At 35.5% G+C, this 21,230-nt stretch overlaps 1 protein-coding gene across 7 annotated transcripts in view; it reads left to right on the top strand.

The window, feature by feature from the left end:
• Ppn (proteoglycan-like sulfated glycoprotein papilin) overlaps positions 1 to 21,230 on the top strand; it is a 206,263-nt gene that overhangs the window by 154,502 nt on the left and 30,531 nt on the right. For all 7 annotated transcript variants that reach the window (XM_089641050.1, XM_089641049.1, XM_089641047.1 and 4 more), the window contains 19 exons: positions 903 to 1,084; positions 7,840 to 7,900; positions 8,281 to 8,363; positions 8,528 to 8,678; positions 8,769 to 8,892; positions 9,842 to 9,922; positions 10,042 to 10,214; positions 10,440 to 10,572; positions 11,151 to 11,373; positions 11,564 to 11,684; positions 12,134 to 12,313; positions 13,049 to 13,225; positions 15,138 to 15,329; positions 16,366 to 16,501; positions 17,513 to 17,631; positions 18,059 to 18,149; positions 18,278 to 18,370; positions 18,458 to 19,354; positions 19,706 to 19,807. In XM_089641050.1, the coding sequence (XP_089497176.1) occupies positions 903 to 1,084; positions 7,840 to 7,900; positions 8,281 to 8,363; positions 8,528 to 8,678; positions 8,769 to 8,892; positions 9,842 to 9,922; positions 10,042 to 10,214; positions 10,440 to 10,572; positions 11,151 to 11,373; positions 11,564 to 11,684; positions 12,134 to 12,313; positions 13,049 to 13,225; positions 15,138 to 15,329; positions 16,366 to 16,501; positions 17,513 to 17,631; positions 18,059 to 18,149; positions 18,278 to 18,370; positions 18,458 to 19,354; positions 19,706 to 19,807 (3,319 nt within the window). The remainder of the gene's footprint in view (positions 1 to 902; positions 1,085 to 7,839; positions 7,901 to 8,280; positions 8,364 to 8,527; positions 8,679 to 8,768; positions 8,893 to 9,841; positions 9,923 to 10,041; positions 10,215 to 10,439; positions 10,573 to 11,150; positions 11,374 to 11,563; positions 11,685 to 12,133; positions 12,314 to 13,048; positions 13,226 to 15,137; positions 15,330 to 16,365; positions 16,502 to 17,512; positions 17,632 to 18,058; positions 18,150 to 18,277; positions 18,371 to 18,457; positions 19,355 to 19,705; positions 19,808 to 21,230) is intronic.

Below are 21,230 nucleotides of genomic sequence, written 5' to 3'. Positions count from 1 at the left end.
TATAAAAAAATACGATGTTTCTTTAAAATCCATTTCACTCACTTATCACACACTCCTTAGTTTATTGGTTTTTTACATGTATATTAATGACTATATGTATGCATGTACGGTCATACTTGATATGTATATTTTACTTTGATTTATTTTTCCATTTCAAGTACTATTATTAAAATTCGATATTAATTACAGCGTTGGTATTTTACCATTACTTATTAGTTTTTTTCTATATATACAGCAGACATTATTTTTCTTCTTTTTTATACTTCTGTTTTATAATACATAACAGTATATTATACATACATATATTTATTTTTTATATACCTTACCAGTAAATTATTTTCCTGTTTTAAGTCTTACTGGTTTGCAACAAAAATGAATATTTGTATGCATATACGAATGTACTACTTACTTTATATTTGAAACTTTGCTTTATTTACAATATCAGGTGTTATTATTTAGATTTGATGTTGGCATTAGATTAGCATTTGATTTTTTATTTTTTGTTGTATATAGTTATGCTAGTTTTTATTATGTTATACTTATATACATAAATTATTAATTTCCTATGTAAAATCCCGATGGGGCGTTAATGAATAATACATAAATAAATATCCAAATATTTTTGCTCTATTTTAAATAAGTTACATTTTATTAAATATTTTCACTATAATCGTTTTTTTTTATTGAAAGCGCGCTCCCTCTATCATTCGTATTTGCATATCTCCCCTTTCAATCGTTTAATTTTATCCTTGATTCAGCACAGATGTGCCTACGGGAATCCGGTCAATCCGGCAATCTTCTACGTTATGTTTTGTAGTTTGAATGTCTGTATGTTTTGTCTTTATATTTTATGTAATAGTAACATTTAAAATATAATACGGTTCTCATTCGTTTAATTCCAGGTAACAAACATTCGCATTCGCCAGAAGCGGCAACAGGGGGCGGAGTTGTTTCATCCCAGCGCCTCCGTGGTGCCGGGGGGCGAAGGAGGGGGCGCCTGGGGGCCCTGGGGGGCGCCCTCGTCCTGCTCGAGATCCTGCGGGGGCGGTGTCTCATCGCAACTCAGGAGATGCGCTGATTATTAGTGAGTACTTACCTACCATAAAGGTTCCATAAAAAACAGAATAGTGTTGAAAAAAAACAATCCTAACCTAACCATACCTATCCTTTTTATCATGTTCTGTTTTGTCCGGTTCCCTGTTTGATGCATTTTATTGGGAAAGAAAGATGTCTGAGGCGTTCAGTCCTTTGGTTGTGGTATTTCAATCTTTCCTCACGATTTGATGGCCATCGAAACCTTGATCAGCGCCATTTTGAATTTTTAACATTTGAATGGTCATGCTGTTGTGCTTGTCTGCCGATCACATTTTGAACGAACCATTCAAATGTGAAAATATCAAAATGGGGCTGATCGACAATTTGATGGTCCTGATTTGATAGTGGCGAATGTTTGAAACAACTCAACCTAATGCTGTGGACATCGAAAACTATAACTTACCTATACTAGCACGGTCGATCGATAAAGGTTTCATAGATAATCCCCCTTACTTATAAAAGCAGTGTAAACATAACACAACGCGGCGCGTAAGGTCGGTACCTACACTGAAATCTTTATTTATTACTACGGCCGCAGCGTTTCTACCGAGTTAAACCAGGCTTTCCCATACCAACGTTGTAGAGGCGTAGAAGAATCTAATTCGTAAGTCTGAATGTCGATAATTTCTTATACAGGGTTTTCCAATAAGAGGTGTTATTTTGACATTCAATCGTAAAATATCAATGGTTTCGTTGCTTGTGTGGCACTTAGCGCCGTCTTGTTGAAAGTAAACGTTGTCCAGATCAATACCATCCAATTCTGGCCATAAAAAAATCATTAATCATCTCTCGATAGCGCAATCCATTCACCGTAACTGTTGCTCCAGCCTCATTTTCGAAAAAGTAAGGTCCAATGACTCCGCCGGACCATAAACCGCACCAAACAGTCACACGTTGAGAATAGAGAGGTTTTTCAACAATAACTCTTGGGTTTTCCGAGCTCCAGATGTGAAAATTTTGCTTGTTGACGAAGCCACCGAGGTGGAAATGGGCCTCATCACTCAAGATGATTTGCATTTGATTCACTCAAGTGAATTTTAATAATTTCAATGAGTTGTTGAAGCGTGTATCGTTTGATGAAATGACAGCTTCAAAAGTAACATCTACCGAAATAGCGGACTATTCAAAATAACACCTCTTATTGGAAAACCCTATGATTATAGAGCATGATTGCAGATCGCCAAGGAACAAATAACAGTTCGCAACTACTAAATGTTCTTAATTCGACGTTGTTTATACTTCGTCGATTTGCAGTCGTCTTCAGGAATGATGACAGGCCATCGGCATTATCGATAAATCCTTTATCGATCGACAGTGCTAGATACCCTAGGCTTTAATTTTGAAATCCAAAAACTAAAAAATACCAATGTGTATTTATAAAAAGTCAAATATGCATGTTTCAAAAGAATTTTCTTATCAATTTAATAATGCACATCGATTATTTTAATATGCGTCTATCACCGGATCGCGGGAAGTTTAATAAAATGAAAAAACAATAATATTATTTATGGTGTCTGCGGTTAAGCGCTACAGGCGAAATTGATTTATTCATGGCTTTGTTGAAATTGGCAATGGCAAATTGAGAATCCATTGTACTTGGCCGGTGCGGTACCTCCATCTCATTCTTGTGAGCATTGCAATAAAAGATGCTTGATTTTTCACACCTCTTGACATCTTCATAATTATTATGAGAGAATGAACGTGCTTGGCAATAATAATGATTTAATCACTAATGTATACGAAAGTTTGCAGGGTTCATGGTAACTGCAATCTTTATTTATTTATTCAATTATTAAAGCCCTTTTTAAGGACTTTAACATGGGAAAAGTAAAACAAAAAAGTTTTTTCTTCTTTTTGGGTATACATAACTGAACTGCCCCAACATCAATCTTTTGTATTTATTTAATGATAATTTAAAGATGTCTATTGACTGGTTGTAATAATTATTTCCACAGACATAGGAATTAATAGACGAGAAGATAATGGCGAGGGGTAAAATCAACTGTTGAAGAACGAAGGGAGTAAGGCTGACTGTGATTCGTCAATAAATCAATCTGACAGTAAATAGCCATCTCGCATTATAATATCACCATTTACTTCTTAAAAGTAAAACCTGCTTTTGAATGAATAGACATTTTTACATGGGAGCGCAAATTACTCGCCACGTTATGAACAAATTTGCGAAGTCCAAATTCGGCAAAAAAATTTGGTTCTATTTTCAGAGTCGAATATTTCGTTTAAGTATTTAGTTAAGACACTTCTATAAATGTTCATAATTTACTTCCCAGCAACCAACCAGCTTTGTGTTTCGCGTCCAGACGTTTCTCGATGTGATAGTAACAACTGATTCATATTATACGATGTGAATATGCTTAAAATAAAGTAAAATAATGCTTATATATGGAATGTAATACGACAATTGGGTTTATTCTCTTTTTCACATCTATTTTTACAAGTTTTCGTAGTACAAGTCAACATTTTGCCGTGTTATTTCGTAAAATGAACCGATGATGCCTCGACCATAATTCGCACAAGAATGATGACGTCACGTTTTCAAATTTCACTTGAGGCCATACGCGAGCACAGCCGGCTCCAATGGAACCGGTATGGGGAGTGGGGATAATACGCTTTTAATAACTTAGGGCAGGTCTACTAATATTCATATGTCTATGATTATTTCCCTCTTTCGCGTTAGTATTCTGTGTAATGCGGAGTACCTACTTAGTAGAAACCTGGAATTTCTGCATTGAAATAAATTTCATCTTACAGTATTACGTAATAGAATCGTAAAGCATGATTTTTTAAAGAAAAATATGGAAATAGTCCACGAAAACCCTCCTGTCTGCGGCATTTTTCAAACGAAATCTTGAATTTGGATTTGAGGCCAAAATACATGACCAATATATTTCTAGGGCGCCTCCAACTTCCACCATTCACTTCTGTATACCACAATGTTACTATTAAAAAACTAGATTACATTGACTTTAATTCGACTTCGTCTCCCATTACGGTGCAGAGATATTGCGTTAAGTATTCCTCGGTCTTATTCTAAATACTCCTGGCACTAATAACAACAAATTTTTAGCGATATCGGTCGACTACTTTTCGAGTTTTGTGAACGCAAACATACACATGCTGAATTTTTATATATTAAGATTAGAAAACAGTTAGAATTTAACTCAACCATTTGGAATGCATTTTATAATAAGGCGTTGTCCTGCCACAGATTGCCGTCTATGCAGGGAAGTTAAAATTTGTGGTTGTAGGTATGTACTTTTAGATGATAAAATAAAAAAAAAATCTTGACAACAGCGTCACCTATCGGGTCCAAAACTATCCTATATTTCAAGCTGGAACTATCCATATATATTCCCAACATTTTATTGAAATCGGTTGGGCGGTTTCGGAGATTAGCGTGTACGAACACAGTGACACGTGAAGTTTTTATATATTAAGATAATCCATAAAATAATAAAAATTTTAGTGAGTTAATGGTAATTATGAAAAAAAAATCTTTCTTAAACTATGTAAAATATAAATTTAAAAAAATATAACGTCATAAAAAAGCGTTTTTCGGCAATTATGTTTGGCAAATTTGTGTTCCTTCCTTCAAGCCCATAATTTTTTTTTAATAACTGATTTAATTTAATTTTACATTACATACGTAGTAGGAAATTTTTATTGGAATAACTTTTCCTTAAATTTTGAAAGTTAATGTAATAAATCATTGAAGAAGAAGATAATGATAAAAAATAAAAAGGTAACAGTCACAACTAGGAATCGAACTTATCATTTACTCACAGATATTTTCTAAAGTTGCCCCAAGTAGGTGATAAATTGATTTCTAAGTGCCTATATTATAATTTGAAAAACAATACTTAAAGTAACACAAATCCGTACAAGATATCATTTGCTACACCTTTGATTAAACAATAATTATTCAGTTGAGAAGTTTGGCCTCAAGTCTAAATTATGATAGGGCCGCTCAAACATTCCCATACAAATGTTATAGTTCAACGAAATTGTTGGAATACCCTTTTTAAGCATATTTTTATAATCTTCCAATAGCTTGATATAGTAAGAATATTGTAATTGATATAAATGACGTCTAAAACGATCTGTAATAAGGCGCTTTAGACGATATCGGTAGTAAGGCGCTGATGTGTTGATCTAAGGCAGAGGTTCCCAAACTTTTTTTCCCCGTAGACCACTTGCCAAATATATTTTTTTCCGTAGACCCCCTGCCTTCCGAATATTGAATTTTCCTAAAACTATTAACGTCCCGTGTGATAATCATTTCTCTTTTTCGTAAGAAGATTCCCTTCCCTTGCCTGTGCAACAACCTGGTGGGTGTATAGTTTCTCTGTCTTTACATTGTGTAGACAGGGGCGACCTTGTGAGGTATTTATTACACCAAATGAAAATAGAGCACGATAAGCAACGGGAATTTCTTTCTGTAGCTGGCCCTACAGAACTGTCCCTTAAGTTCTTTGTTAGCGCTTATTCCGATCAGTTCTTCTTGTCATATGATATCCGATTCTTCAACATTCCATTTCCACAGTCAAAATGTCCTCAAACTTAGTTTTGAAGTCTGAGTGAAGTACATTTAAATGTTGAACATCATTATTACCCTGGACGTTTTTCAAAAACAAGTTGGGAATCTAGGAAAATTTGCAGCTTCCGATGTGCAATGTATTGCTTCAATATATTAATACTGACTATAAAAAGAATGTGTAATTTTATTTATATACCTCAATAAACAACTTAACGAAATAAAAAAATACAAATATCAAATAAGTAATTTTTCAGTCTATTATTAGTATTACGTAAACTGTGTTATTTGTGTTAGGTGTATTGTGTCATCTACGGAACTCCTAAATGTTGACTTAAGGTAAATGGGGGTCCGCTCGTATGTACCCCCATTTGAATCTCGTGGACCCCCAAACTTTTTTCTCGCTGACGTAGACCCCCAGCAAGCCAATATCGACCCCTGGGGGTCTATATAGACCACTTTGGGAACCTCTGATCTAAGGGGTGTCTCAATGACAACCCGTTGCGCTGCGGAAGAACAATGCCAGGGGAAGGGTAAACGATCCGTACCGCTACAGGAGAGACTGGTACTAGTTGTAGGTATTAGGGCGCTGATGTGATGATCCATAGGGTGTCTTAACGATCAACCCGTTTCGCTGCGGAAGAACAATGCCAGGGGAAGGCTAAAAATATTATTATTGGATGGTCTCTGTTTGGTAATAAATAGAATTCTGTTACTAGGTGCGTTTAATTATCTAGATTAATGAGGTCAGCGTTTTGTAAAAAATTGCATTATACGCATTGTTCGTTCATTCCAGGAACGATTTGCACCATTGCATTAATTACATTATTAGCATCATTGCAACATACCTTGCGGTGAGTAGAACTATATAGCATGGGGAATGCATTGACCCCAAGTATTAGCCGTCATATGGTTTTACTTCAGATCTGGTCACCAAACACGGTTAAAGCCATTTGAAGCAACATTTCAATACTGAATGGTGATCTTACACCAGGGCGATACTGAGAGTATCTTCCACTCTGAAACTGTATTATTTTAAATGTATAAATTGTGAAATAACGAGATTCAATAAATAAAATTTTACTTGTGCACGCCGGGATTTGAACCCGCGACCTTCAGATGGCAAGTCAATAGCCTTATCCCTCGACCACGGAGAATAAGTATTTATTTTGTACTAATATAATATCATCACTAAGTAGGTATCGCTGAAGTGAAAGAAGGTATATAAATGCAGCAATACTGTTAAACGCATTCTGTACTGGCCTGTATATGTGTGAGACATGGTGTCACTACCGAACTTGCTCGATGGAACGACTCCGAATTTAATATAATGACGCCTGTAGAATCATATTTGGATACCGAAGATACAGCAGCGCATCGACAATGTTCACGGAACTAGGACTGAATGGATTTGCCGGCCTGATGAGACACCAGGTCACTGGAGCCAGGATGCGGCTAATGGCCTCCGCCAACACGTTGGTGGCCGCAGCCTGCCAGCGCCACTCCTGAGTGAGCGCTGGGCCCAAGCGCACTCAATACCACACCCTGCATAGTTGTCCTTATTGGTTAATTTATTATATCTATTATACAAAAAAAAATGTGTATCTATATGGGACGTGTGGGATTGCATTAACCTCCCCACATTCTGAAATAAAATTATTATTATTATTATAAATACCGTAGTATTTGTGGAATTTGTGGTACATACTTTATTAGTAAGAAACAATCGAAAAAGGCTAGAAAAGTGATGTCGGGGATTGGATCTTCAGTAGGAACTCGTTCGGAGTGTATTTATTATCAAACAATACCTGTTTTATGTTTTACTTGTGGATCCCGCAATGCTTCGCCATTGATAATGTCTTTCTCGGGCGTCTACGACTACTTCTACCATTTAAACCACCCTCTAAATATTCCTGACACTAATAAGAACACACTTTAAAATTTCCATCTCATAAGGTTTATCTTAACTTGATTACAAAACATCGACTTTTCTCTACTTTCTATAAATGTATATTATTATTATAAACCTTTGGGGAAAAAATGATCTAAAACCCTGCCAAAATTCGTTGCGTAGTTTAGGAGAACTAAGCGCACAAAGAGACAGACGCGGATAACGACTTATACTATTTAGAATAAGAAGATTGATTGTGAGAATAATAGTATTAATTTTATTTTAACTGTTATCATTCCAGTGCGGATGGTAGTCCTCGCTGTCAAGGGGGAGACAAGAAATATTTCTCCTGCAACACTCAGGTAAGAAAAAAAAAAAAAATTGTTGTTATAATAAGATAATTTTGTTACAGTAAGAAGCCACTTTAAAAATTGTGGGCTGAAGAAAAATAACTTTGAAAAGTGGCCAGTTGGATCTGGGGAGCTTTGATATGGTATATTTTGAGGTCAAATGATAACTCGATGATAACATGACAATGTAATACACTTTTAAAAGTGATATAAAGTCATTAAAAGTGATGAAAAAAAGAACTAATCCAATAACCCAATTGTTGTTTCATCACTTTTCATGACTTTTTAAAGGTGTGTTTAGTTGTCATTGTAATATATTTTTAGACACATAATACATATATCTAGAAATCATGTGTAGTAAATATTTTTTAACATTTATTTGTCTCTTTTAGGACTGTCCTGAAGGAAGTTTAGATTTTCGGTCGGAACAGTGCTCAAATTACGATTCAACGCCTTTCGAAGGTGTCACATATCGGTAAGTACTACATAATAAATAGTTAAATTATTTAACTTACAATAAATAAATCTGTTTTCTTTTCTTGCTTGCATGAAATAACCTTCCAAATCTGCGCCAGGAGAGGACATCATAAGCAGAAGCAGAATTTTTGTTCACAGTCTCAATTTTTTTCTTTTCTGTAGATGGGTGCCATACACGAAAGCGCCCAACCCTTGTGAGCTGAACTGCATGCCGCGAGGAGAGAGGTTCTACTACAGGCACGACAATAAAGTGACTGATGGAACCCTCTGCAACGAAGAGTCCCTCGACGTTTGTGTCGATGGGGAATGTCTGGTAAGATTAAAAAAAAATAAAACAAAATAAGCATTCAAAATAAAAAAAATGTACTTACCTATGTTGTTTTATTTTTATTTTATTTTTTAGCCTGTTGGATGTGACATGATGCTGGGTTCTCAAGCGCGGGAAGATAAATGCAGAGAATGCGGGGGAGATGGGTCATCTTGCAAAACTACATCAGGAGTTTATGACAAAGATGACTTGACCGTTGGTAAGAAGTGAATAAAATAAAATAAATATATAATTTCAGTTTATATTTTGAACCGAAGAATAACAAAGGAAGTTCAGTGAGAATCTTGTTAATTTAAATTTAAAGGGGTTATTTGGATACGTAATAAACATACCCATTTAATTCAAAATAAAACATTTCTATTGCTAAAAGTTCTATTGAAACCCTCATTCTTTCTCATGAATGTCACATGTTTATATTTAGAGAAGTTACAGTGAAGTTTTCAGCGGCGGGAATATAGTACTATTTACCCAATCATAATCACAATCAGACAATATTAGCGATTCCTAAACGAAAATCTGAAATGGAAAAATCAGAAAAAGATACGGTCACATCTAGCACTCGAACCCAGGACACTTTTTGTACATAAAAATGGTTACCTATAAAAAAATTTCCATAATTAAATTACATCATTACGTCATTCCAAAAATAAAATATTCACTATAGACTTGCAAAAAAAGTCAATAGATGTCAATAAAAATAAAAATAAGATATATTTATCTAAAGACACTGTCTATATTGCATTTAGTTCAGGGTTAAATCTTGAGATCATACATAAAGATAGCTGCCAATAAAAAAAATGTGCAGTGAGAAAATAAAGATAATGTTGGTAGTTCTTATCGAAGTATAATACAGTTAAATATGAAGCAGATAGGGTCCCATTAGCTCAGTTGGTAGAACGGTGCCCCGGCAAGTCAAGAGTCCTGGGTTCGAGTCCTAGATGTGACCGTATCTTTTTCTGATTTTTCTGTTTCAGATTTTCATTTAGGAATCGCTAATATTGTCTTCAATAATTAAATATTACAATTTGAGGTTTTACTCATTAAGTTAATCAAAGTTTTTAGTTTTTACTAAACAATGTTTTATATTTATCTATAGGTATATGTATTTAGGACTTGTCATAAAATACTTACTATTAAATTTTTTTTAGGATACAATGACATTTTACTCATTCCGCAAGGGGCTACTAATATTGTGATACAAGAACGAAGACCATCAAATAATTACTTAGGTAAGAAGATAAATCAATAAACATCAAAGTAAAGAACATAGTAATGTTTTCTTGCTTTCTCTGAATATACTGATATACCCTTTCTATACAGAAAATATTATGATTGCTTTTATTTCCAGCCATCAGAAACAAGGACGGTGAATTCTATTTGAATGGAAATTGGCGAATTGATTTTCCCCGATCATTTACGTTCGCTGGCGCCATCTGGCATTATGAGAGGAAGCCGCAAGGATTTGCCGCTCCCGACAGCCTCAAATGTCTGGGACCAACATCCGAACCTGTCTATCTTGTCGTAAGTAATACTGAATCAGTTATTGCTGTTCATACCGCAAATATTGCTTTAATCCTATATTACTTACTATTTTAAACAGGTGGCATTGATTGATGTAGATACATACATGGTAAATTAATTATCCATCATAAACAATAATTTGTAATTGTGAATGTGCTTGTGTACAACGATCAAAGCTTGCAAACAACCTGATGACCTTGCTTAAACTAATGGATGTTCCCTTAGATGCTGTATCAAGGAGCCAATGTTGGAGTCAGCTACGAGTATAGCGTTCCCCAGGGCATTTCTCAAAGTACTGATGATGAATATGCCTGGGTGCACGATGCCTTCACACACTGCTCAGCATCATGCGGCGGAGGTTTGTCTTCTTTTTCTAATCATAAACAAAACATTAAAATACTTTGATTTTATCTCCTTAATCATATTCTTGGAGAGTTCACGGGGCTACTTGGGATGCTGGATTTTCTCAGCATCAATAAGTTATTACGAAAATAGAATTAACTGGTGGATGGTGAAAATTTAGCTTCGGCACTACAAAAGTTAAGTAAGTATTTCAGGTTCTCGTCAACTGTATTATGGGTAAACAATGTGATTTCTTGAATTGTCATGCTAACTTAGAAAGGGTTGTTTCATAGAATTTGAACAATTCATCAAATTTCAAAGTTCATTTTCAGGTTCTGTGAATGTGCTATTCAAGTTCTGTTATTATATCATTATAGGCCAGTTACTTGAAAAACCTGAAATAATAACAGAACTTGAAAAGAACTCTCAAGGAATTTGAAAATTAACTTCGAATTTTAAAGAAATTCTCTGAAAAAACCCGTCATTACCCGTCCGCTGTGGCTTTTTTTTTAGGTCTCTCTTAGTTATTGGATTCGTTACATTGCAGTTCCTAGAGAAGCTTTTATGTAAGCAACACTGATTGAAAATTTCCAGGATATCAGGTCCGCAATGTCACATGTGCCTCCCAGAAAGAACTGACCCCTGTGGACGACAGCCTCTGTGACGAAGCACTGAAACCTGCTGTCAACCAGACCTGCTCCAATATCCCCTGTGCCGCGAGCTGGAAGGAGGGAGAGTGGGAGGAGTGCAGCGAGGCATGCGGAGACAAGGGAGTGCAGTCGAGACAGATATACTGCCACAAGATTGTCTTGCAAGGGTGAGTCAGAACCTAGATTAGTTTGTGGTCAATCTTTGTATGAGCAATATGACAAGATTATCTGGCAGGGGTTAGTCAGAATCTAGATTAATTTGATGTCAGTCAATAGGACACCAATATTTTTAGTTTAGTTTAGTTTAGAATTTATTTATGGATTTCTAATAATAATATTTATCCATGTGTCTTTCAGGTTACCAACTGTAGTGAATGATGATGAGTGCTTCCAACTCCTGGGGCCTAAACCTCCGCAGCACCAGAAATGCAATGTGGGGCTCCCGTGTCCCAGCTGGCACGTGGGACCATGGAATCCCGTAAGTATTGCTCTGAAAACAGTAATTAGACAACTGGACAGTAATGGTTTATCGGTTATCATATGATACTTGAAAAATCATCACCTCCTGCCCCTTGTCCTATTCAGGTTGCCCGTGACCCGGATTACTTCAAAGGCCTCCGTCCATTGCAGACCCAATCTCTAAATTTACTTTGTCCGGGATGACCAAATAGCCATTTTCCCTCTGAATTTGTCACCAGTATTTTTGGCAGAAGGTGATCTTCAGGCATTCTGAGTACATATAAAAGAAACCTCATTCACAACTTTTCTTCGAAGCAGGGATATGATTCTAAATCTCGGATCATCGAGCTTCTCTCTGGATTCCACTTAATAAATTGATAATTGTAAATTACAAACTTAAATAAAGAATATATTATGACAGTGTAATATTAGGAATTTAATGAATAAAAAAATCTGTTTTGATTTCAGTGTGACAAACTGTGTGGAGAAGGTAAGCAACGCCGCAACATCAGATGTTTCCGCAAGGTGGACGGGAAGATCGAGGTATTGGACGATGACCAGTGTGCCGAGGAGAAACCCGAAAAGGAGATGTCCTGCTTCATCCATCCCTGCGATGGTGTTGATTGGATAGTGTCAGACTGGAGCGGAGTAAGTACCTACTTACTTCATATATATACATATAGATGTTTTTTTATAAAATAATAATAATAATATTTGGATGATTTGTATAGCGCCGTTTTTGTGCAAAATCATCTCAGTTTATTTATTTATTTTATTTAAGGGGCATCAACAATTTAAAATGTATGTGCAATTTACTTAACTGAGAAACCAATTACAGATTTCTTAATTATACTAATACAGGTATTTAACAATAAATCCAGTGCCTGCCCTGAGCTTAGCAGTGCCTGAGCCGGCCCTGAATAAATCAGTATAGTTATGAATACAGTCCATCAAGAAAGCGTATGAAATTGAATCACATCTCATTACTTGACATCACTAAGTGACACTGGTTTTAAAATTAATTAGATTCAAATGTGAGGTTATTAATTAACTCCCGAATTTGACTTTTTGATAATGGATAGGGAAAATGGCATGTAATTCAATATTTCCAAATGTTTTTACTAGAAATATTTGGGTAGGTATCACTAATCTCTGAACACCGTTTGACGTTGCTGAGAAAAATGTTCACTTGGAATATAGTGCTTTTTGAAAGGTGTATAATTTTTCCATTTCCTGTCTTGGTGTTGCCATTTAAAACCATTAAAACATTCGAAGTGCTGTCCATTTTTTTACACTTTCTTGAGGGACTGAATGTATCAGGTTAAATGCTTGAAAAGCAGATTATTAACAAGATCATAATTAATTATAATTTCATCTTTCTAGTGCGACTCGTGCCTGTCAAAGGTGAAAACACGTTCTGCCCACTGCGCCACGAAGAAGGGGGAGATATTCCCCTCTTCCTTCTGTGCTAACCACCCCGAACCAGTTCTTCAGGCTGACTGCGATGCCTCCCTACTCCCCGCCTGCGATGCGCAGTGGTACACCAGCCAATGGAGCAAGGTAGTGTCAAACATCATTTTTTTTTTTACACATATAAATTATCAGCGCTGAAACCATTGGAGATTCTTGACCTCATACCTGTCTTGTTAGAAATATCCATAAATAAACCGATCACTAGATCGATATCTTTGAGCTTTTTGTATTAAACAAATTGGTTCACTATTTAACCATATTTAGACAATTTTTTAGCATGCGACAATACTTCGTTACATACCCTCGACGAGGAAATTTAAAAACAAGACAACCATAGACAGTATAATTCTCATTTGGAGCATACTTATTAGCATAAAATATTAAAAAAATGTTTGAAATGTCAAAATAAATATTATCTCAGAAACAGGAAAAATGAAAAAAAAAAAAAAACTCAGTTACATGTTAAGCCTTTTTATTTCAGCAAGACAATAAATTATAGATACAGGTTAAATCATGAATGAATAAGGTAGAACGATGGAATTCTACCTAGCATCATATAATCACTATCCAGTATGCACATTTCTGGCAGGAACACGGATACCGTCTGAAAAAAAAGAATTATTTCTGCGGTGATTTAGCAAAAGAGAGCCACAAACCGATGGACATCTGGCTAATATTGGATAAACAAAATATATTAGAATCCGCTAAAACTTCACAACAACGGCGTAGTTCGAGATCATCTTTGTAAGGGTCCCAACCATATGTATATAATTATCGAATCATAATGCAAGTCTTCTTTTTATATTTATCTTCGTGCCTTTCGTTTACATCGGTATTTCAACAAAATGATAGTATATTATTTGTTAGTGTAATAATTTAATTCCTGGAATGAGGGTTTTTATGACCGTGAAACAAGATTCGAATCTATATCTCTGTTCCACACTCACTCAACTCCTATGTGCAAGCAAGCGAGAGATGTCGGGCGTATTTAAAGAAAGCAGGTATGGGCAAATACCGATAGGCGGACCGTAATAAACATATTACAAGGTTAAATGAGTTGCATTTCAAATAATATTCGATTTTCTTTTAGTACTTTCATAGCTTGGGTATGCTGAGTAACTACGAAATTCTAGAAATTTTTATTGAAATATTTTCGAAGATATAGTGATTTAAAAGCAAATTAAAGAAATTCGCACGGGACCTTTATTTTTACCCGGAGACAGCATAGCGCCAGCGCAAAAAATATGCGCCAGAAATGTGTTAAAAAATAAACAATAAAAATATTTTAAAAAACCTCTGTCTCTGCCTCATATGCAAACATGTAACTGAAATAGATAATATAATAGAGCTCTCAGCAGCAAGACCAGAGGAGCATATAAAAATTAAATTGTTAAGAATTAATATTAAAAGGAGCATAGTTGTGTATTTCTTATTTCTGTAGCAAAAAAAGTGCTGCAGAAATACGAAATACACAAGTCAATAGTTCACTGACGGCACAAAGTTCCCAAAACAACCAATTTATTACAAAATCAAAAAACAAAATCCCTCCCTGAAGGCCATTCTTCAACTATCGATGTATTATATTTAGATGAGACACAAAGCGAAAAAAATGGTTACAGTTTTTTACCTCTATTTGACCTATAATGGTCACAATGCTCTAACGGCGAAAACCAAAAACTACGGAATCCGTGCCCGGTTCTTCGACGAGATATTAGTGCACAATAACGCCTCTAATCGTATAGCTCTGCGTCTACAACATAGTAGTTTTTTTTCAATCATTCTATGATAACTTAATATTATGATTCTTGGGATTTATGTTCATATTTAATTAAATAAATTGGAACTACAAATAACTCCTTCATTTTATGTGAATCACATTTAATAATATCAATATCAATACCTTAAGTAGGCAAAACATGTATTGATTTATACATCAAAACAGTGTTCCTGCTTTGTTCGAAATCTGTGTAGGAATGTAATTTATAAATGAATTTTCCAGTGTTCTGGCAAATGTGGCGACGGCGTGCAATCCCGTCGCGTGTTCTGCGGCATATTCAACGGAGAGTCTCTGCAGAAGGTGGCGGATAAACGTTGCGACGTCCCAGATAAACCCAAAGACACGCAGCCGTGTGAGCTGACTGCCGAACAGAAGAACTGCCCAGCGGAGTGGCACTATGGACCTTACAGCGAGGTTTGTAATAATAATAATAATCATAAGAAAACATTTCAATAGTGCAGTTTTGTGTTATCACTTCGAGTGCACTTTACTACACTATTAATCACCTCTATTTATGTTCCCCGGGTTAGAATTTTTTTACTTTCTAAATAATCTGTAGCCACAAGACAAGACAAAAAACTTATAAAACAATTACAAAATACTAACGCTACTAGCGGTAAGCTATCCTGGAGACGTAAATCAATTCAATTCTGAGAATAAAAAAAAATCCTGATTTTTTGGAATGATGAATGAATCTTTAAAATCTGTTTTGTACATCGATGAAAAAGTGACAAATACAGTTGGATGGGTTGGAATAATGGTCATAAAAAATAAAATTATATTAAAACATTATGATAATGGGCACTTTTATAATTCCCATGGCATAGGCACGACGATAGACGTTTCATTTCTTTAATACTTGTTGTGTTTGTTATTAGGGAGGTTTATGATAATGAAAGCATTTCTCCTTTTGGGTAACCAGAAATATGTGCATCGGCGCAAGCTAGCGTAGCAAGTAGGGAAATATAATAAAATGAGAGAAAACAAAAATGTAAATGTATATACGTCAGATCAAGTTACAACTAGTGGAGAAAATTAAATTATGTAACAAATTATTGTGGATACTAATGTTACATTGTATGAAACGGTTAACTGTTAACAATAGTTTTGTCTCATTTTCATTATTGTTTGGTGTGTAAGGAAGAGCTTATGAATGAAAGTTTTTTGTTATTATTATGCCGTTGCTGTAGAAATTATAAGAGTGCTCAGTGAAAAAAAACAAAAATTGTACATACCCACCCCAAATGCTGTCCTATATAATTACTACATTAGTTACAATAGGCGTGGTAAGATTATTATTATGATTATAATATACGAGCAAAGGAGATAGCAGGATTCTCTATATTCTGTCGTCATTATTGTTACGTGTAGTCTGTGGATCGAGGTAGGTATTCCTTAGCTGATGAGAAGAAACATTGACATTGTTTTAATTTTACTTTCGATGTTATAGTGCTCCAAGGAATGCGGTGGAGGGGAGCAGATACGCAAAGTGTTGTGCCTGAGTGAGAACAAGACCGTTTCTGGATGCGATGTTGATTCCATCTTAGATTCCACTCAACAGTGCAACATGCAGGCCTGCACTGAAGGTGAGTGAATATTTTACTTTAGTATTTCTTTGCATCCTCGTTGTGCATTCTTTTATCAGAGACTGGCTATAATCGATGCAATTTCACCCCCCCCTCCTTATGGATCTTACAAAATTGTGTTCACAGCTGTGAATTAGTAAAATAAAATACATGCATTTATTACACCTATTTAATCAATTCAATCCCACTTCAGACTTCAATTTTTGCTATGTACCTATCCAGTTTTGAACATCAAAGTACAGTCAAATCATTTTAAAGAAATTTTTGCAAGCAATAATTACTCGCCTTAAATATCCATACAAATTGAAAATATCTCCGAGTAAAAATGCCGCCGACGGGAATTGAACTCACACATTCTGATTGCCGGCCAGCCGCTCTGAACCACTAGATTTACTTGTGAGATATTTTCAATTTGTATGGATATTTCACTTGAAGGTACCTTACATAAACAGCTCCCGCACGTTTGATCGACACCGGTTCTGTTCCCAAAAACAGATTTATTTTGTGAAGATTTCAAAAATAAACTCAGGCTTTTATGAAGTCGATTGTAACGGGTTAAAAAGATTTGCTTGTACGATTTTTGTTCTGGGATCGATTAGCTGATTTTTTACTGAACCATGCATTAAAAATTAAGTTAATTTGTGAAGGGATTCTTGAAATAATAATTCCTTCTTCACAACAAAGCTGGTCTTTCATTTAGTCTAAAAACTCTTATAATCGGGAATGAGTGTGCAGGACGGTCTAGAGGCTAAAGTCCTCTCTATTATGGTTTCATAATCCCTCTAATCCTCGAAACCTCGCGGCTATCCGCACCTTGGTACCCGCCATGGAGGGGAGACCCTATATTCTACCGATATCTGACAGATAACTCATCTATAACCTTTATGATCTATCTACACTAGAACCATCTATGTCTCGTAGCTCGAACTATCACAAGTTAAGTGAATGTGATCCTATGCATATAAATAATTCAATTAACTACTATAAAATAATAAATAATTACCATTACAGACGAAGTCTTGCCAGTTAATGTTGGCTCAACACAACCGGTCACCGATTATGAAGATGAGGAATGGTGTGAAGATGAGGACTATGATTCTTCGGAAGAAGATGGTGTCACATCTGCAATGGTAAGCTGAATTATTTTTTATGGTTAACTGGTATCAGAAAATCATATTTTGATGATTTTCAACCTAATAATTACAAGAGATCGAATTTTTTGGTCAAATATAAATAAATTCTTTGACAACTTCTGTGTCAGAGCAGTAAAACAGTCGAAATACAGAGATAAATTTATCTAGTGTACATATACACTAACTGACCACCATTCAGAACAAAAAATTTCTTGTGTCGGCTTTAGCTAGGTTTAGTGACCAGAATTGAATGGCCAAGTAATTCCCAACCTTCCTCTTCTTCTTCTCATCCCTCAAGTCCCCACAGTGACGCTTCAAATCTGCTCAACAATGCTCAAATGGTGATTGGTGATGCTGGCCATGGATTCCACTGGCGCCGGGCTGTTGAAGTGGAAAAATCATTATGTTTTTATATTTTTAACAGGATGAGTCAGCTACAGAAACATCTTTGGATGATCTGATGATGAGCGATGGTCCTACTTCCTCTGGAGACGGTGAAGACACATCCGTTACAGGTATTATTTTCAATGAATTTTCACTGAAAAATAGTTTCACTACTATTTTATTGCTAGCAACTCATTTAACCTTACTAGAAAAGTACCTTTCCTTAAATGAATAAATTGAACGTTTTCTCTATTTTCAGATTATGGATACGGCTCATACTCCCCCGAGATGGATACCTCCGATACAATTGATATAGGTTCTGGAGATGATTCTTGTACCACCGATTCTGATTGTAGGTTAAAACTATGTATTATAAATTATAAACACTACAATCTTTTGAAATAATATGTTAAATTGAAATTGTATTTTTATATTTCAGTTAGCACAAGTCCAGTTTCACCGGATTCTGAAGGCACAACCACAAGCGATGACCTTGTAAATGGAAGCACAGAATCCTCTGAAAGTTCATCCGAGGGCTCTACCGATGCTGAGAGCTCTACGGATGCAGAAACCTCAACAGAAGCGTCTTCTGATTCTTCTACGGATTCCAGCAGCGAGAGTTCTGAAAGCCCGAGTGATTCAAGCACAGATAGCTCAAGCACGGACGCTTCAAGCGTTGATAGCTCAAGCGTTGATAGTTCAAGCGTTAACGGTTCAAGTACAGTTGAATCTTCAATAGATGCAAGCACAGATTCATCCAGTGATAGTTCCACAAGTACCGATTCAAGTATAGATTCATCCAGTGACAGTGCTGCAAGTACCGATTCAAGCGTAGAAACCTCAAGCGTTGATGTTCCAAGTACAGACATAAGTTCTGATGCAAGTACTGATGCTTCAAGCACAGAAACCTCAAGCATTGATGTGTCAAGTACAGACGCAAGTTCTGATGCAAGTACAGAGTCAAGTACTGACAATTCAAGCATAGAACCCAGTAGTGAAGCTTCTAGTGCAGATACAAGTACTTACGCTTCAAGCACAGACTCTAGTTCTGACGCTTCTAGCTCAGATTCCAGTTCAGATTCCAGCACAGATGTTTCCAGTTCAGACTCTACAATTACAGATGATACAACTACAGATATTTCGAGCACCGATTCTTCAAGCATGGACGCTTCAAGTACAGATGCTTCTAGTACAGATTTATCTAGCACAGATGTTTCGAGCATTGATGCTTCAAGTACAGATGCTTCAAGTACAGAGGCTTCAAGTTCAGATGCTTCAAGTACAGATAGCTCTACGGACACTACCGCTGATGCTCTTTCAACTGAAGCTATAAATGGTAGATACTAATACTGATTTCATTAAATATTTTGTATCATACATATTATATTTCTTTGATGGGCGGACATAACAGTATAACTGCATTTTTGACCATATAACGATTTATATGAGAAAATGTGTCTTGTGTATGCCGGCATCAATGGTATTAACAGTATAGTTACACCAGTACTCAAAACATATTATATGTTTTGAGTACTAAAGATTTTATATATGAACTATTTTAGATACTCCCGCAATAAAAATGTAGGTATGTGTACATTCATAGCACTTGCCAGGTTTGATAAGCGGTGCATAACTTCTTTAGTTAGGTTGAAATAACTATTAACTCCACAACTACTTATCTTTTCAGATGACCAGACCACCACGGAGGAGTATGTGCCTCGCGTCGGTGGAGAATTTGACCCAGAAAGTGACATCACACATGAAGATAAGACAACAATCGCCAGCTCAGGTATATATCCTCATCTAAAACATAAGTCGAAGGTTCAGTATCTTAATTATTAAACATAATATTTACACGGACACTGGTACTTGATGTGAAATAATTATGGGAATCATTGAGGGGACATTTACAAGCTGATATGTAGGAATTAGAATATCAGCACCTGGAAATAAAGTAACTCCGAATGGTATAGTTGGTGACATTTTTAAGTAAACAGTCGAAATAAGCAGCTGATGGTTCGTCAAACAATTTCTGATCTGTCCACATTCATAAAGGTGATATGTTCGGTCTACATTAGTTCAGAAGCATTTTTCCCAAATAGGCATTTTCCCATGACAGTCATCCCAAATGTGGTGGGTTTAAGGGTTACTTTGAGAATGTTGAGATTTGTCCATGGAGTGTCCATCTTGTACATCGTCCTGTCCACTGCCTTCTACTACTTTATACTGATGGTTGTTAACACTTTTTCTTACCGATATAGAATTTTTGCAGCCTTTAATACAGGGTGTAACAGCATATATTAAAAGGTTTTGGTAAAGGTTACGAATTCCGCTTCACGGTAAATACGCAATATTTCACTTTCAAATAAATAGATTTAGCTTTATTAATTCAAAACATGATTTATTATGTCGGGGGAGACGGAAAAATACGCACTTTTAATTTTAATTTCGTTTATTAAGTCACTTACGCGATATGTCACACGAGATTTCAAAGAAACAAAATAATGTGACATTTGCCGGAAATACCACAACTAGTTATTTACCTAGCCAGTGCGCGGGTTAGGTACAGTACCTACCTACGAACTAATTCAGTTAAAGAAAATAAAATCTTGAAAATATTAAATTAATATACATAACCTAACCTAATCTAACTGTGATTTTCTATAGCAATAAAATGCCCCTTTAATAACGCCTGCTCGCGTCCCCTTTACAGTTACATCCCAGTTTTCAAATAGTTTGTGGGCTACGCTAGGTTTGTATAGACTTGTTTGTGATTTAATTCTAATACCTATTTTCCATGTTCTAACCTAACCTAACCTAAACTACCTAAACGGAATACGTTTAATCACATTTTATTCTATTTGTTTGTTATTCGGGTATTTTATTTAATTATATGTTGATTATTTGTTATAAATAATACATTGACTTACATATTAATATGGATTAATTATACACGATGATATTATTTATTTTATATGGCAATACTAATTTTTTTTTGGTTGGCATCAGTGTCTATGAAATATTTTGTAGGTATGAATTACGATATTATAAATATAATCCAACTCTTGAACTCTTGATATGATCATAGTCGCTTTCGGCGGCGCCGCATACTAATTGACATATCGCGTAAGTGACTTAATAAACGAAATTAAAATTAAAAGTGCGTATATTTCCGTCTCCCCCGACATAATAAATCATGTTTTGAATTAATA

Source organism: Hesperophylax consimilis, chromosome 16 (genome assembly GCF_061612785.1).
Source record: "Hesperophylax consimilis isolate HC1 chromosome 16, BYU_Hcon_1.0, whole genome shotgun sequence".
NCBI classification, from domain to species: Eukaryota; Metazoa; Arthropoda; class Insecta; order Trichoptera; family Limnephilidae; genus Hesperophylax; species Hesperophylax consimilis.
Note: the sequence above shows the minus strand (reverse complement) of the source record. Positions and strands in the feature narration are given on the sequence as shown.